This window comes from Eurytemora carolleeae, unplaced genomic scaffold (genome assembly GCF_000591075.1).
Source record: "Eurytemora carolleeae unplaced genomic scaffold, Eaff_2.0 scaffold264, whole genome shotgun sequence".
Taxonomy (NCBI): domain Eukaryota; kingdom Metazoa; phylum Arthropoda; class Copepoda; order Calanoida; family Temoridae; genus Eurytemora; species Eurytemora carolleeae.
The window spans coordinates 76,533-92,726 of record NW_019396670.1 but is presented as its reverse complement, the minus strand read 5'-3'; the positions used below and the strand labels follow the sequence as shown (position 1 = coordinate 92,726).

Below are 16,194 nucleotides of genomic sequence, written 5' to 3'. Positions count from 1 at the left end.
GTATAAACTTTCAAAGGTCTTTGCCATAAAGATGCAAAGATATAAGGATTAAAAATTAAGAGTTTGTGACAAAGACTCAATTTCTTTACCTTAAATTACGCTTATTACCCATTAAACATTTTGTTTAAAAAGAACCATATGAATTCTTGGAAGTCGACAACCTCTAATTATCTAATCCTTATATCTGTGTAACCTGATGTGATAATTTTTTTAAAATTTCAAACCAACCTCAGACAGTCATGGTTTAAAATGTCAAAATTAGTCATCATTAGTTGCAAAGATATAGCCATTCGAAAATCAAAGTTTCAAGATTTTAATTTTTCTATGCAAAAGATTTTAATATTTTTTCTTTGTGCTGTAAAATGCAATAAATAATATTGAAAACCCCACTTTTCAAAAATGTACGTATTTTCAATCAAATCTCTTTGAACAATACAATATTTTGTAAGAACAAACGATGAACGAACCAACAGTTAGACATTAAACGTTGTTGTTGCTAAAGGTTGTAAGAAGGAGAGAAGAAGGGACTGTTAATGACTTTCTCAGGATGGATAATCAAAATTTGATTCTCAAATATTGAAAATTTGATTTGTAGCAAAAACAGTTAATATATAAATTTTTCTTAGCATTAAGACACCAAAATTTGCAGACGAACTTCTTAAAATCGTCTCAAAGGAAAATTATTTTACAATTTTATTCTCTTAAAAGAATTCCTTGGACGTGAATAGAATTTTTCTACTAAAAAAATGTATTTTATAATAGTTTTATTTTGTTGTTCTGAGAATGATTTTTAACACTTTCGCAATATTTTTGTTTTATCTTTAAATTTAAAGTAAACATTGAAATTTCTAAATCTTTATTCATAAAAATTGCATTGCCTGGAGTAAAATGTTTTTAAAAAATTATTGTTTTTTGGCTCAGTTTTTAATTTCTTAACAAATTTGGCCAGGCAAGACAAGTTAATCTTGATTGAATAAGCTTAAATAAATTGTTTGTCAAAGGACTTTGCTCACATGGACTAAGATTCAACTTCTGTATGAAACTACACTAAACCTCTATAATTGCATATAGTGCATATTCACTAAACCTTTGTAGTTGCCATTGTCTACTTAGTGCATATTCACTAAACCTCTAGCTGTAGCTGCCAGTGTCTGCATAGTGCATATTCACTAAACCTCTAGCTGTAGCTGCCAGTGTCTGCATAGTGCATATTCACTAAACCTCTAGCTGTAGCTGCCAGTGTCTGCATAGTGCATATTCACTAAACCTCTAGCTGTAGCTGCCAGTGTCTGCATAGTGCATATTCACTAAACCTCTAGCTGTAGCTGCCAGTGTCTGCATAGTGCATATACACTAAACCTCTGTAGCTGCCAGTGTCTGCATAATGCATATACACTAAACCTCTGTAGCTGCCATTGTCTGCAAAATGCATATACACTAAACCTTTGTAGTTGCCAGTGTCTGCATAATGCATATACACTAAACCTTTGTAGTTGCCATTGTCTGCATAATGCATAAACACTAAACCTCTGTAGTTGCCAGTGTTTGAATTTCTATTCCATGGTTCTCCTCCTCCCTTCCCATAAACTAAAAAATATCTGTATTATGCCATGTTAACATCTTTTAAAATTATGAACATTTGAGCAAAGAAAAACGACAATATCTTCCACATTACATATTGATAAGAGAAATGTTTCAAGGTTACCATTGTGAATCGGGCATTGCAGTCCCTATAAGGGTCCAAAATATTCTGAAAGAATTAACACACTATTTCCACATTCAGGGGAAATAAAAAAAATAGCCCGGGGGATAGGGTTAAAATAGAAATCTTTAGAACATATTCAAGATAAGCTAGATTATGAAAATTGCACACATACTTTGGCCACTTTTAGAATATATTACGCCTCGATACGTACTAATGTTCTTTTATTAAGGTCGAAGGAATTGAGTTTTTGCCTCAAACTCAAATTTTTAAATTTCTATATCTTTGCAACCTAACGATGTAAACCTTTAATATTTTAAACTTAAATTATGTGATCTAACAAATTTCATACTTTGAAATATCTAAGGTCTACGACATCGGGTTCCAGAGATATAGGTATTACAATATTAGTTTTTGCGACAAAAACTCATTTCCTTTAAGTAAGGAAAAGAATAGCGTTTAATTTACATATAATTCTTATAAAATCAAACTTTCTTGATTCGCTAAAGACTGTAAAAAAAGCTATACACAGTCATTTAACACAATCTTAAAAATTCAAAACATCCCAAAGTTTTATTTTCTCTTTTTTGTTTCTTTTATGCTGTTTATTCATAATTTTACTTAAAGCTTACCCTGAACCTTAGCGTTAGTCGTGAAATTACTTTAACGAGGTATTCTTTCACATCTAAACATAGTTAATGGTTAGTAAGAAATAATCCAAACTGTTGGAAAGTTCCATTAACAAATGGAAATATAAAGTTCTAAATTTGTTTCTGAACGAAAAGTACTGTTAAGAAAAAGTTGCATATTAAAAAGCTGATGGATAAATTTAACCAATAAACAAAATAATTATTTTTGTAATTTTTAACAAAAACAATTCTAGAAAAGGGATTGTACAAGGTTTCAAAGAATAACTATTAACAGAAAATTTAACTTAAAGATAAGTATTCTAATCCCACTAGATTGTGAAATAATTTTGAATTTTTTATCAACAGATGTACAGTGATCCCCATAAAACTGTGAAATAAGAAGAAAGCAATTAAGAAATCTTATTGCTAACTTTTGCTGCTGCACAATTGCTGATGTGTTCTATGTGTTGAACTACAAATACAATTGTCTTTATATTTTACAGCTTTATGGGTATACAGTACACATTTTGGATTTTCACGCATAAACCAGCAACATATTAAAATGCCTTCATATTCGTCCTCCAGTTATATAATAGATCTTTCATTGTTGATGCTAAAGTAGAGATGGACATAATTTTTTTGACCGAATTAAATTTTTAAGAATAAACGAAACTTTGCATGGAAAACGAACACTTTTACTGGACGATCATCGAGAAAACGAACGAAATTTATGAAATATGAGCGATAATTTCAAGAACGAACGAACCAGCAACATGATAAATTGCCACGCGTAATTGCAAGGGTGGTGTTGCTAAACAACTCATTATTTCTACCTATCTTCATACCTAAGTATATTTAATCTATTGCTAAAAACCTAGTTTTTTATTGATATTTGTACAACGTTAAAAATTCAAGTGTACTGTGCACTATAGTTTCAGTAGACGTAATTATTTCTTTTTACTGTCATAAGGATTTATCTTTAATTGGATAATTCGCTAGAAAGAAAGATAGATGTAACCGCCATGAAATTTCTATCTGTTCAGAATAGACAACAAACACATTGCTGGTAATTGGCAAAACTGATTCTTTGGAACCCTGATTGGATCAGGCGCTAATGGACTGGCATGCAGCAGGTTCTTCATTATGATTTTCATTTTTGAACTAACCTTTTCAGAAAATGTTTTTATTTCAGATAATTCTTTATGATTTAGCTCAGTCTAGATATAAAACCTTTATTCTCTTTTAAAATGGATATTCTTTTCAACTTTCATAAGATAAATTTGGTTCTCCAAAATTTCATAAGCTCCACACGCACAACTGACAAGAATATTTCAGCTTTTCAAGGATTTTCTCATTTTTAAAGAGATTGCATTACTGAATTCAAAATACTTTTACAACACCAATATTTGGGATGAGGGAAAATTTCTGAGGGACACTATACTTTCCTGGGACATTTTATTCTTACCTGGGACATTTTATTCTTACCTGGGACACTTTAATCTTACCTGGGACACTTTATTCTTACCTGGGACATTTTATTTTTACCTGGGACACTTAAATCTTACCTGGGACACTTTATTCTTACCCGGGATATTTTATTCTTACCAGGGGACATTTTATTCTTACCTGGGACACTTTAATCTTACCTGGGACATTTTATTCTTGCCTGGGATACTTTATTCTTACCTGGGACACATTATTCTTACCTGGGATATTTTATTCTTAAAACTGGGTCACTTTATTCTTAAACCTGGGACACTTTATTCTTAAACCTGGGACACTTTATTCTTACCTGGGACCCTTTATTGTTCTCATGGGGAAGAATAAAGTGTTCCAGGGAAGAATATAGTGTCCAAAGGAAGAATAACATGTCCGAGGGAAGAATAAAGTGTTCCAGGGAAGAATATATGTTTCTGAAGAATAACATGTCCCAGGAAAAAATAAAGTGTCCCATTGGAGAATACTGAGTTCCATGGGAAGAATAGTGTCGAATTGAGGAATACCTCAATCTCAGGAAAGAAAGGAATACAGTGCCTTAGAAAGGAATAAAATGTCTAGCGGAAGAATTACGTGTTCCAGGAAAGACACCATTGTTCCAGGTAGAAAAGATGTGTGTCAGAGAAACAAATAAAATTATGTTAAGGGTTAAACCAAGAGCATAAGTTAGCAACAGTTCAAGTCGGCCCTGTCTCAATAATTGTTGCATAAATTGAACTTTACTTTGTTAGAATAATGGCCAATGGAACACATTTTTGCCACGAACTCAAAAAAACCCTAAAATGCAACTGGCGGCAAATATTTTGATTTGTCAGAGTCTCAGGAAAAAGCATTGATCTTCATCTTATGGAGACCTACATAATTTTTGAATTCCTCTTCGATATCCTGAAGTGGTCATGTCCCGCAGGGATAACTTAAATTGAGGGATCAAGCACTGATCCTCAAATTTAAAAGTGCCCCCAGTTGATATCAAAATCAAGCGTTCAAGATTAAACAAAATTTTCGACCTCTTAGACCTCGATTTAAAAGATTCAGGTCTAAGCTGCCGTTGGGCCTTATTTACGGCTTAGGCTTTCAATTTAAGTTGCATTAAATTTTGCACAGAGTTGAGTTCATAAAACCGGTTTAATTTTGTACTTGGCGGATTTTCATGGTTGGAATTACCGCATTCTGGGTTTTGATGAGAACAAGATTCAACATTGAGCCTTATAAACTGCTGAAACCAACCAAGGTCGGTTTTATTTTCATTGGGCCTAACTCCGTAAGTCAAGCCTAAGATCTTGCAGCTGTCAATCAATTGACACAAGCTGTCGTCAAAATTGGGTCTAAGATTCGGTCTTAAAGCTGGATTTAAGGAATATCGACTCCAACCGAAGCTTTTAAATCGCTGGCTCTGATGTTGTGAACCTTGGGCATATATCCAACTTTGACGATTTGATCCATCAGAATACATATATTGAATTAATTTAGAAAGTGCGCTGTGAAAACTTACTTTGGTTTAACGAGCAGTAGATTATAAAGTTGCAGGAACTGTTCAGAATAAGAAGAAGATGATTAAACCTGAAATAAAGAGATACACTTAAAGGGACTGTAACCGTAATTTCAAGTGACCCTCCCTATATACAAAATTTTAAAATGAAAGACAGTGCCGATGTAATTTCAAGTGACCTTCCATGGGGGGGGGGGCATGCCCAATTTACTAAGGTACCCTTTACTTCTACATTACATTGGACTAAGCTACAATGAGGAAGATCAAGTGATTGTTCTATCTTACAATGCGCTTGATTCTAATTTTGAAAAACTTAACACTTAAAATTGAATTAAGAATAACCCATAAGTCGTTTTCAGAAGTGATTCCCATCTTATGAAGTCATTCGTAGTTTTCTATCTAAAAATTGATTAGTTCACGTGTATGCGCTCTGTAAACACTACCTGCTGGTATTTGCTTCAAAGGCTAATAGTAATAATCAAGTAGTTGTCAGGCAAACGACGGTATCAGCTCCTTAGTTTTACCGAGAAACAGGTTTAAAGAGTACTGCTGAGAATTGTACATGCCAACCCTTATAATGGGTTGCTTAAAGTTGATTTTTTAAGCAGACGCTACCTTATAAGAGAAGAATATACGATCCTCTGAATAAACATTGTTACCTCTAATATTATTCAAATATCAGAGCATTCCCTTTTTTTATAAAAGGTCACTGAGAATTGCGTCGAAAATTTACAATTAATAAATAGTAATTATAAACTAATCTATCGCTCCAGCATTAACTATTTTTATACAGAATATGTCTTAATTAAAATGACAGAAAATGTAAAGATTTCTTTAGGTTTATAATTATAAAGTTAATTAGATGGGAGAGGTATTTTTTGTATTATTTTTACAAAGAAAGGCTCCCTTTTTTCGTAACTCTTTGATCTAAGAACACATTTCTTATTTATGTTTACTCCAGTCGTGGATAATTGGCAGAAAACAGAAAAAAAATTTCTAACGAAAAAAAAAATCATTAATTTTGATTAATCAAGATAAAAATTATTCTCTATTTTATTTCATTACTATCAAAAACATCTAGTGAACATATAATTGATTCAAATGAATATTAAACTTAATTAATAAAAGATACAAAACATTTTAATTTCATCGTAAACACTTTAAATAAAAATCTTACCCTGCCATACATTTAAACCAGGCTGGAGACTCATATTTTCCCTCACATCTTAAAATAAATATTTATTATGAAGTTTAAAATAATATATAAAACATTCCTCTTGATATATGATAATTTATGTAAAGAATAACGTTTATTTTAGGTATAAAAATATTAAGATATAGAGAAAATCAAGATATAAAGATATAAAGATATAAAGATACATAGATATAAAGATATAAAGATATAAAGAGATAAAGATATAAAGATATAGAGACATAAAGATATAAAGATATAAAGATATAAAGATATAAGGATATAAAGATATAAAGATATAAAGAACACATTCATATCTTTTTTTGATATTTTTCATTACGTAGAGACAATCTCATATCCTTTCAAATAGAGAAATCTAGACACACAGTTGAAAATTTTCAAATTCGAAACTCATATCCCTCTTTTTAGGAATTGAATGATACACATTCATATTTTTTTTGATATTTTTCATTATGTAAAGAGACCAATCTTATATCCATTCAAACAGAGAAATTAAGACACACAGTTGAACATTTTAAAATCTGAATATCCTGTTTAAGTGCATATTTTTATTTCGTAATGACTTATATTAACATAAACCTCTTATTTTTTTGTTAGCAATTATCAGAAGTAAATATTAATCATTTTTTGGCGAAAAAAAGGCTTTTTATACCTACTGTCCTCCATGGTCCCTCTGCATAGTTAACTATTCATGCCTCTGTTTTTAGGATTTTAAAATAGAATAAATTGGCAAATCTTAAAGATTTAAAACTCATTTCGCTTTCCGGAATACATGTAAAACTCATTGCAAACCATTTTTCAAATGAAAACATGAAAAGAATATTTAAAGAACTTTGAACTGATGAAATAAATTAAATATTTTTCATTGATATTTCTGCAGAATAATAATGAAAACACTGAAGAAGGTCGAATAGATAATTTTAATATGTTGCAATAAAGGATTTTAATGAAGCCCTTTAATTTTATTCAAACAGACAGTGGTAAGCGAATATATCAATACAATGAAGACAACTTTTTATTTAAGTTTTGATTGTTAACAAACTTTTTTCAAAGACCAAGGTTACAACTTACAAGTCATTAACCCTATTCCTCGGGGAGGAGGGGGGAGGTCAATTTAATATATATCTTGATGTTTGTAAAAAAAATATTTTTTGCAAATTTTATTTACTGTAAATTCTAAAAGTAGAGCATGAGAGCTTTCCAATGATGTGTCATTTGTCATATTTTGACATCAAACGTGGGATTTAGAGGGGGGGGGGTCAAATTAACCCTCCCCCACCCCCACCGTATCCTGGTTTCAAGTATCCCAGCAGAGATCCTTTTTTAACTGACTGCTTCTCTTGACTTTTATGTTAATATGTAATGTGTATCCATGCTGTTTAACAGCTTGTTATAAATCGTCTTCCTTGTATTGATATTATCGCCTACCACTGTATTAAAAGCAAAATTGTTACACATAAGAAATCCAGCTTTTATTAAAGGAATCTAAATTGGCTAATACAAAAGTATATGTTTATTCATAAGACTAAAGAAATCAAATTTAGAAATAATAAGTTTTTAAAATTATAAACACGGATATAATTCTTCATCACACAAAGCTCTTAAGGATATCGTTTTAAATCGGACATTTAACTTTTGAAATTACGCATATATATACGCATATAGATGCAGATCCTTTAATTATGTCATCATGCTCATGCTCTTCCGAGAAATACCTTTCCGTTTCCTTGTAAAATATTAACAATATTAACCTTATCTTTGCAGGTACTTAAAAACCAGAATACTCTTGGGGGAGGGGGTATGCACAGCTTTTTGTTTTAAGTGATAAGCATATGTTAGTTAGAAAAGTCAGAAAATTTGAGTTTCCTAGCTCAAACACTCTGAAAAGACGATGGGGGGGGGGGGGAAATTGAAACTACCCCCAGGATAAATAGGGTTAACCCTGGATGTTTTACAGGGGTAGACTTTCTATACAGTAATATCGCACAGGTTAAGTAAACTATTTATCTATACCTTAGAATATCGATTTGGTAGAGTACATTAGAATATCGTTGATATGGTAGACTATCTATACCTTAGAATATTGTTATATGGTAGACTATCTATGCCTTAGAATATCGTTGATATGGTAGAATATCTATACCTTAAAATATCGCTGATTTGGTAGAATATCTATACCTTAGAATATCATTGACATGGTAGAATATCCATACATTAAAATTTCGTTGATATGGTATTTTATAGCTATACCTTTTAATATTTCTTAAATGGCAGACTATCTATACCTTAGAATATTGTTTATATGTTAGACTATCTTTACCATAGAATATCGTTGATATGGCAGACTATTTATACCTTAGAATATAATGATACATGGTAGGCTATCTATACCTTAGAAACCGTTGAAATGGTAGACTATCTATATCTTAGAATATCGTTGATATATTATACTATCTATACCTAAGAATATGGTTGATGTTTTACCTTAGAATGCCGTTCATATGGCAGACTGTTTATACATTAGAATATTACTGAAATGTTAGACTATCTATACCTTAGAATAACATTGATATGGTAGACTATTCCTTAGAATATCGTTGATATGGTAGACTATCTATACCTTAGAAACCGTTGAAATGGTAGAATATCTATACCTTAGAATTTCGTTGATATGGTAGACTATCAATACCTAAGAATATGATGTGATAAACTATCTATACCTTAGAATATCGTTGATATGAAGAACATCGAACATATTGAGAAGAATACGAGGTATATGACAGATAAGGAAGACGACCACCACACAGACCAGGACGATTGCAAGATTCAGTTCACTTATTGCCTCCTGTTGTCTAAAGAAACTTTTTTAACTACAGTGGTCGACGTGTAAATCAATACAATGAAGACGACTTTTCTATTTAAGCTTTATTTTTAACAAGCTTTTTCAAATTAAAAGTTTATGGTCTTACACCACCCCCTTCCCCCTCCTACAGCAGTAAAAAACATTCAAGCTTTTTTAGGACGTACTCCGAATGGTTTTTCCGGTATGGGGTAAGGGAGTGTCCTCCATGGTGTTTGTATAAAAAGCCTTTTTTGGGGAAAATAATGATATATATGTAAATATTTACTTGTGCTAATTGCATAAGAAAAAAATAAGAGGTTTATAATCAAGACACACAGTTGAAAATTTTTAAATTCGAAACTCATATCCCTCTTTTTAGGAATTGAATGATACACATTCATATTTTTTGTTGATATTTTTCATTATGTAGAGAGACCAATCTCATATCCTTTCAAACAGAGAAATCAAGACACACACTTGAAAATTTTCATATCCCTTTTTTTAGGAATTGAATGATACACATTCATATCTTTTTTTGATATTTTTCATTACGTAGAGACAATCTCATATCCTTTCAAATAGAGAAATCTAGACACACAGTTGAAAATTTTCATATCCCTTTTTTTAGGAATTGAATGATACACATTCATATCTTTTTTTGATATTTTTCATTACGTAGAGACAATCTCATATCCTTTCAAATAGAGAAATCTAGACACACAGTTGAAAATTTTCATATCCCTTTTTTTAGGAATTGAATGATACACATTNCCCTAAATCCCATGTTTGATGTCCAAATATGGCAAATGATACATCACTGGAAGACTCTTATACTATACTTTTAGATTCTGCAAAAAAACTGAAAATTTGCAACAAAAAAAAAATTTCAGCAAAATCCAGGAATAGTGTTTGCAAAAAAATTGTAAAATATACATTTTTGAAAAGACCTTTTCACCTTGCCATTTCAAATATGCAAAAGTTTTTGCAAAATCTGATGTAAATAACCTGATGTAATTAAGAATAACTAAAAATGTGCAAATTTCTTTTGATGGGTTCTATGCAAATAATTTGCAAAATTTCTTTGCAAAACTTGTGCAATCTGTTTTCTTATATCATAGACTTTCCAAAAAGCTCAAAATCTGACAACTGAAAGTGGGTCAAAACAAAGATTTAGTTTGGAAAAGGTTCTCATTCAGGCAGTATGTCTGATGACTCAAGCAGTTATTATAAAAGCCCGGTTTTAAACCTTAAAGGAGGGCTATTGGTATTTAGGAAAAGTCATAAAATTTTAACATCCATAGACCCATACTTTTAAAGTTATGTAAAGAAAACTACAGGGGGGTCTAATTGCCCCATCCCCCCTCCAGCAGGAATAGGTTGAATAGATTTGGGGGTTCAATGATTTGAAATTATTAATCTTTTTTCTAAAAAACACTTTTCTTTCCTTTTCTTAAATCTTTAAAAAAGAAATTTCCTATGCAGCTATTTTTGTTTTTAAATGTATATTTCCTATTTTTTTGGTATTTTCAAACAATATGATTTTTTTGTGTAAAATTGAGAAGGATATATGTAATATAACGAAATACATTTTCTAATTTAGTTCCGTCAAGTTTTTTATAAAGCAGTTGTAACTCTCTCCCAACACGGAAAAGTTAAAGTAAAAATATTGTTTTATTTTATTATCTGATTGGATTGGGTTGGAAAATATGTTTTGAGACAAACACTTTTTTACTTTTATATTTTTACTTTTTTACTTTATATATTTTTACTTTTTTCCTTTATATTTTTCCTTTTTTCCTATATATTTTTACTTTTTTCCTATGTTATCCCACGCGCGCGGGATTTGTGATTTTTTGTCGTCGTTATTCAATAATTTTTTAAAAATCGATTCTCAAATGAAACCACCCAAATGGATGATTTAGGTATGTCACGTGTTGCTCATACACGAAAAAAAGAAACGTTTGGGAACCCACATTTGTGCGAAAATAAAGTCGACCCACTCGAAGCTTTGATAATTTACTCAAACACATTTTCTTGTTCTAACGAGTTTCCAAATTAAAAGTTATGATCGAACATACAAACATACAAAGAAAAGAAGATTACTACTATTTTTTATATATAAAATGACAATATAATCAATGCATTTATTTAAAATGTTTGCCTTGTTTGTCTGTTTGTCTGTGTCGATTAAACGTAAAAAATTAGGTTTTTTTCTGGGGCTTTTTATTAAATTGTGACCAGTCATGTAGGCCTATACTGGGGTCATAGCAAGGAGTATGCAAAAAATTCAGAATAGGTTATTGTATATACAAAGCATGTATAATCTTATTGTAGGGCGGGCCGCGTCAGTTGTATCTCCCTTCTATTTAATACTCCTTGGGTTATAGATGTAGAGATGGGTATCATAGCAAACGATCGTAATTCGTTTTGCTTTGGATTTAAAACCTGATGAACGAATTTTCTTTTCGTTTGTTTCCTTTCAAACTTTTGTTGAGAGATATTGTTCGTTTCAGTGCTGTCAGTTTTTCAATAAAATTGTTCTTTTAATAAAACCGTTCGTTTGCAATCAGAGGTATACACAGTCAATTGTCCACAGGGGGCTAACCTTTATAACTGTGCATCATGTTTATTGTTATATTTGAAATCATAACAGTCGTCTTCTTATTTCACAGTTTTATGGGTCTGAACTATAGAACAAGAGTACAAGTATAAAAATATATTTGTTCAAACAACTATTTTACTAATTTACCTTCTTGATCCAACTCCATTCTGTTCCATCCTAGTTCGGACTCCTTTGATGCCCTTAAAGGGAGTGTTTGCGAAAAATGAAAGGGGATATAGGCTTACGGCGAAAAATAAGCGCTTTTGATTGCTACTAATCTTACTTCTATCTGTTGCGTCTATAAGGAGAAAATTGTTAAAAACGACTTATACGCTACAGTCCATACAAATTCAGAAAGTTGCAACATTCAACTCGGATCGTGAAATAATCAATTTAATTCCAAACAAATCATTCAGATAGTCATCGATTATTTTTCGACGCTTTCCTATATAGTTAATATCTTTTAATATTTTTGATTTTTTAAAAAATAATATTTCGCTGGCGCTGGATTTTCGAACATTCCTGGAAAATATGAAAATGTCGTCTTCATTATCAAAAATCCTCGAAACAGGAATAAATGTTTTCAAAAGTAACTATTAGATCATAAAAAATAGAATTAAATTGTTTTTTTACGATCCGAGTTGAATGTTGCAACTTTCTGGATTTGTATGGAGGCTACGTTCTTCGATATAAGTCGTTTTTAACAATTTTCTCCTTATAGACGCAACAGATAGAAGTAAGATTAGTAGCAATCAAAAGCGCTTATTTTTCGCCATAAGCCTATACCACCTTTCATTTTTCGTGAACACTCCCTTTAAACTTAAAAAAATCTTAAAGGTACAGTCATTGTAATTTCAACTAATTCCAATTATAGAGAGGTATTTCTTATTCGCAACGTTACTCTTTAGACCCTTTTCTGTTGAAGATATCATCTTTTTATAGACAATGTACTCTGTTGTATCTGTATTACTGATCTACAAGTCACTTTAAGAAACAAACCACAATGAAAATAATCAAAATTTTGAAGTAAAAACAATGATATTTAATTCATTCTTAATCAACACAGCTATTATACTGGTACCGTTGTGTATCGGGTATAACTCTTGAAAAAAGGAGGATTACTTGAGTGTACAAAAGAAGGGGTCGCAAGTTTAAATTCTATACTTTTTTTAATTTTAAAGACTTCATTTATTCTTTGTGGTTACCTGGTATATCTTTATGTTGAAAAACGTCAAGAAAACAACGGGAATTATACCAGTCGCGATTAGCCTAAACAGTTAAAATAATTTTAAAGAAAAAAAAGTTAAAACAATAACAGACAGATTTAAAAAGTGTAAACGGATAGACAATATAACATAAATTCGAGAATATGAAAGAGTTAGACAAATGAGAACACCATTTGAATAACAGATTTTAAAAAGTGTAAACGGATAGACAATATCACATAAATTCGAGAATATGAAAGTTAGACAAGTGGGATCACCATGTGAATAACAGACGAAAAAAGTGAACATTATACATAAGACAGTCATATCACCAGACACAATTGACAGAAGACAGCAAGATATAGCAAGCATTCCCCAACAGACATCAACATGTAAGAAGGGTTGTTAATCGTTTTCATAAACGATTGAATAAACGATTGCTTTTAATTTCGTTGATCGTTTTTCTAATCGTATCGATTTTTAGAATAACCGATGGGTCACAACGAACGAACCATTTGTTTTGAACTTTTGATAAACAAAAAACGAAGATACGATCGTTTTCATGAAAAAACTATCGTTAATTGACATTTAATTTCGGTTCTTTGCACAGTAAGTAACGTTCATTCATGTATTCTTAAATGTTTTCTAAATCAAAACGACCAACCTTATATTTGGTAAGGAAACGAAACCATGAAACCTTTTTTGACTCAGAAAACATCTACAGAGTCAATTACTGACATGCAAGCCAAGTAAAAATTAATTTGATTTCCATCAAATCTCTTAAATTAAGATCTCTTAACTTATCTATTAACTTTAGTTATCTATTGATTTTATTTTTAAATATATCTAACTCTAATTTAAACTAATCTTCCACAAAAAAGGATTTTATTTGAAAATTAACTAAAAATATTTCAGGAACCGAAAAGAAGGCCCTTAGTTCTTAACTCTTGTTGGATGAAATGTTCTTGGAGATTTTTCTGCATTTTTTACTTTTAATATAACTTTTATTTTATCTTAAACAAAAATGTGTTCTGTTTTATTTTGTTAAATCACATTTTTTTGTATAAAGAAAAGACCAAAATGTTAATTGGTAACACCAAAAAAAGCTCACACAACTCTAGGATGATCATTCTAGGTAATAAAGGTAATAAAGAGCTAATTTCAAGATGAACCAGGCTGAAGTTTAAGCCAAAATTAATAGGATAAAATTTTATATTTGGAAAAACTTCTTTGTTTTTAAAAAAGTTTAATGCTGATGAGTTCTTTGGAATGATGTGAGATGGTTTGGTCTTTACTTAAAATCCAGAGATAACTTCAAGGATGCTCGAGGGGAGGAAATTATTCCAGAAGCAATTCTGAGTTGAAGCATTTAATGAAATGTCTTTTTTAAACAAAAAAACTTTTCTTTTCAACAACGATAGTTTTTGAAAACAACCGTTTTGTTTTTCATTTTTCTAAATCACTAACAAAACTTTTAAAGAAAATCAAGTTTTTGCCAATCACTAGTGGAGGGTATACAAATTTACCTTAGCTACCTTGTTTAGAATTTGCAAATACTTTATATAGTTCGGATCCCGGAATAGTTCAGTTTACCTTGTGTAGAAACTGTAGTACTTTATATAGTTCGGATCCCGGAATAGTTCGGTTAGTTCCATATCTATCATTGTCGTATCACCACTAGAACAAAAACTTAATTAAAGGGACAGATCGTGGATTTTAAAATTGGGTTACTGAAAATTGTGAAAGAGTAATGTATAAGTTAAACATCTTTGACCTTGGATTAGATTTGATGAATTGGTCGCTGAATTACCTTCCGGCGGTTTAAATCCTACAAATCACATGTTCAAATCCTCTTGATTTTTTTTACCTTTGAATCTGTGATTCAAGTTTTGAACCAGCACACGGTTTGTATTTCGGCGACCTATTCCACAAATGAACTTTTTCTGGAATTGTTTATTTACGTTCAATAAAAGAATGAAGCAATTGTCCCAGTTCAAATTACAAATAAAGAAAAAATATGAATTATCATTAATAATTGGATGTTCCGCGAGTTCTTAGATCTTTTCAGATTAATTAATAAAAAATATGATTTTCTTTGATCTAAAATTTTCTCTTTAACCTAATCCTGGTATTCAACCGGAGCGTTGATTAAATTGTAAATTGGGAACATGAATCTATAGATATCAATATATCCATATATCAATATATCAATATATTAATATACCAATATATCGATATATCAATATATCAATATATCAATATATTCATATTAATGAAAAAAGAAGTCAAAAACTAATTTATTCGGCTTGAGTCTCCTATTATAGACTTTCTTTTAATTTTTTCTTTCACTATTTTCAAATACCGGAATCCAAGAACTGTTAATTATTAAATAAGTTATTACACTCTTTTTAATTGTTCACAATAAAACTAATACAATCGTCGGCGTTTATATCAATATAATAAAAACAATTGTTCTATTTAAGCTTTGTTTCAAATCACAAGCTTGCAAGTAAATTCAAAGAGAATCTCTTTGTTTCCATGTATCATGTGTATCCAGCGCTGTTTAAAATCAATAATTGAAATCGAAAGTCGTCTTTATTGTATTGATATATCCGACAATGACTGTTTCTCAGTTAAAATTTGAATTTTACCAAGCTTGTCAGAGCTTCAAGTAAAATTAAAACTATAAGCATCAGTCTTCAGAATGAATATGTTCTATGCCAAACAAAACTTTAATACTACTTAAAGGGACTGTAAAGGAAAATTTAAAGGGGGTATATGATGAAAGCAAATCACGAAGATATCACAGAGAAACCTAATTGTAACTTAGGTTTTCTCCAATTACTATATCATAATTTTTATTTTTATTTAAAAAGATATAATTGATAATATTATTTAATAGTCCGTATTACGTCACCAGTACTTCCACCAAATAAAATGTAGTATAGTGGTCATGTGTCTCTGTCTGTACCACGTGACCAGTACACTGCACTCTCTTTTTTATAAAGCAGTTGT

The 16,194-nt window shown here is 30.7% G+C and overlaps 1 protein-coding gene across 1 annotated transcript in view; it reads right to left on the bottom strand.

Moving 5' to 3' along the window:
* Positions 1–1,446: 1,446 nt before the first annotated feature.
* Positions 1,447–16,194, bottom strand: part of LOC111707168 (G-protein coupled receptor daf-37) — a 21,497-nt gene continuing 6,749 nt past the window's right edge. Inside the window, exons 6-13 of the mRNA XM_023480220.1 lie at positions 14,773–14,856; positions 13,180–13,243; positions 12,122–12,174; positions 9,251–9,382; positions 6,495–6,542; positions 5,321–5,388; positions 2,335–2,387; positions 1,447–1,587 (exon numbers count right to left, since the gene is read on the bottom strand). Of these exons, the coding sequence (XP_023335988.1) occupies positions 1,522–1,587; positions 2,335–2,387; positions 5,321–5,388; positions 6,495–6,542; positions 9,251–9,382; positions 12,122–12,174; positions 13,180–13,243; positions 14,773–14,856 (568 nt within the window). The 3' untranslated portion in view covers positions 1,447–1,521. The remainder of the gene's footprint in view (positions 1,588–2,334; positions 2,388–5,320; positions 5,389–6,494; positions 6,543–9,250; positions 9,383–12,121; positions 12,175–13,179; positions 13,244–14,772; positions 14,857–16,194) is intronic.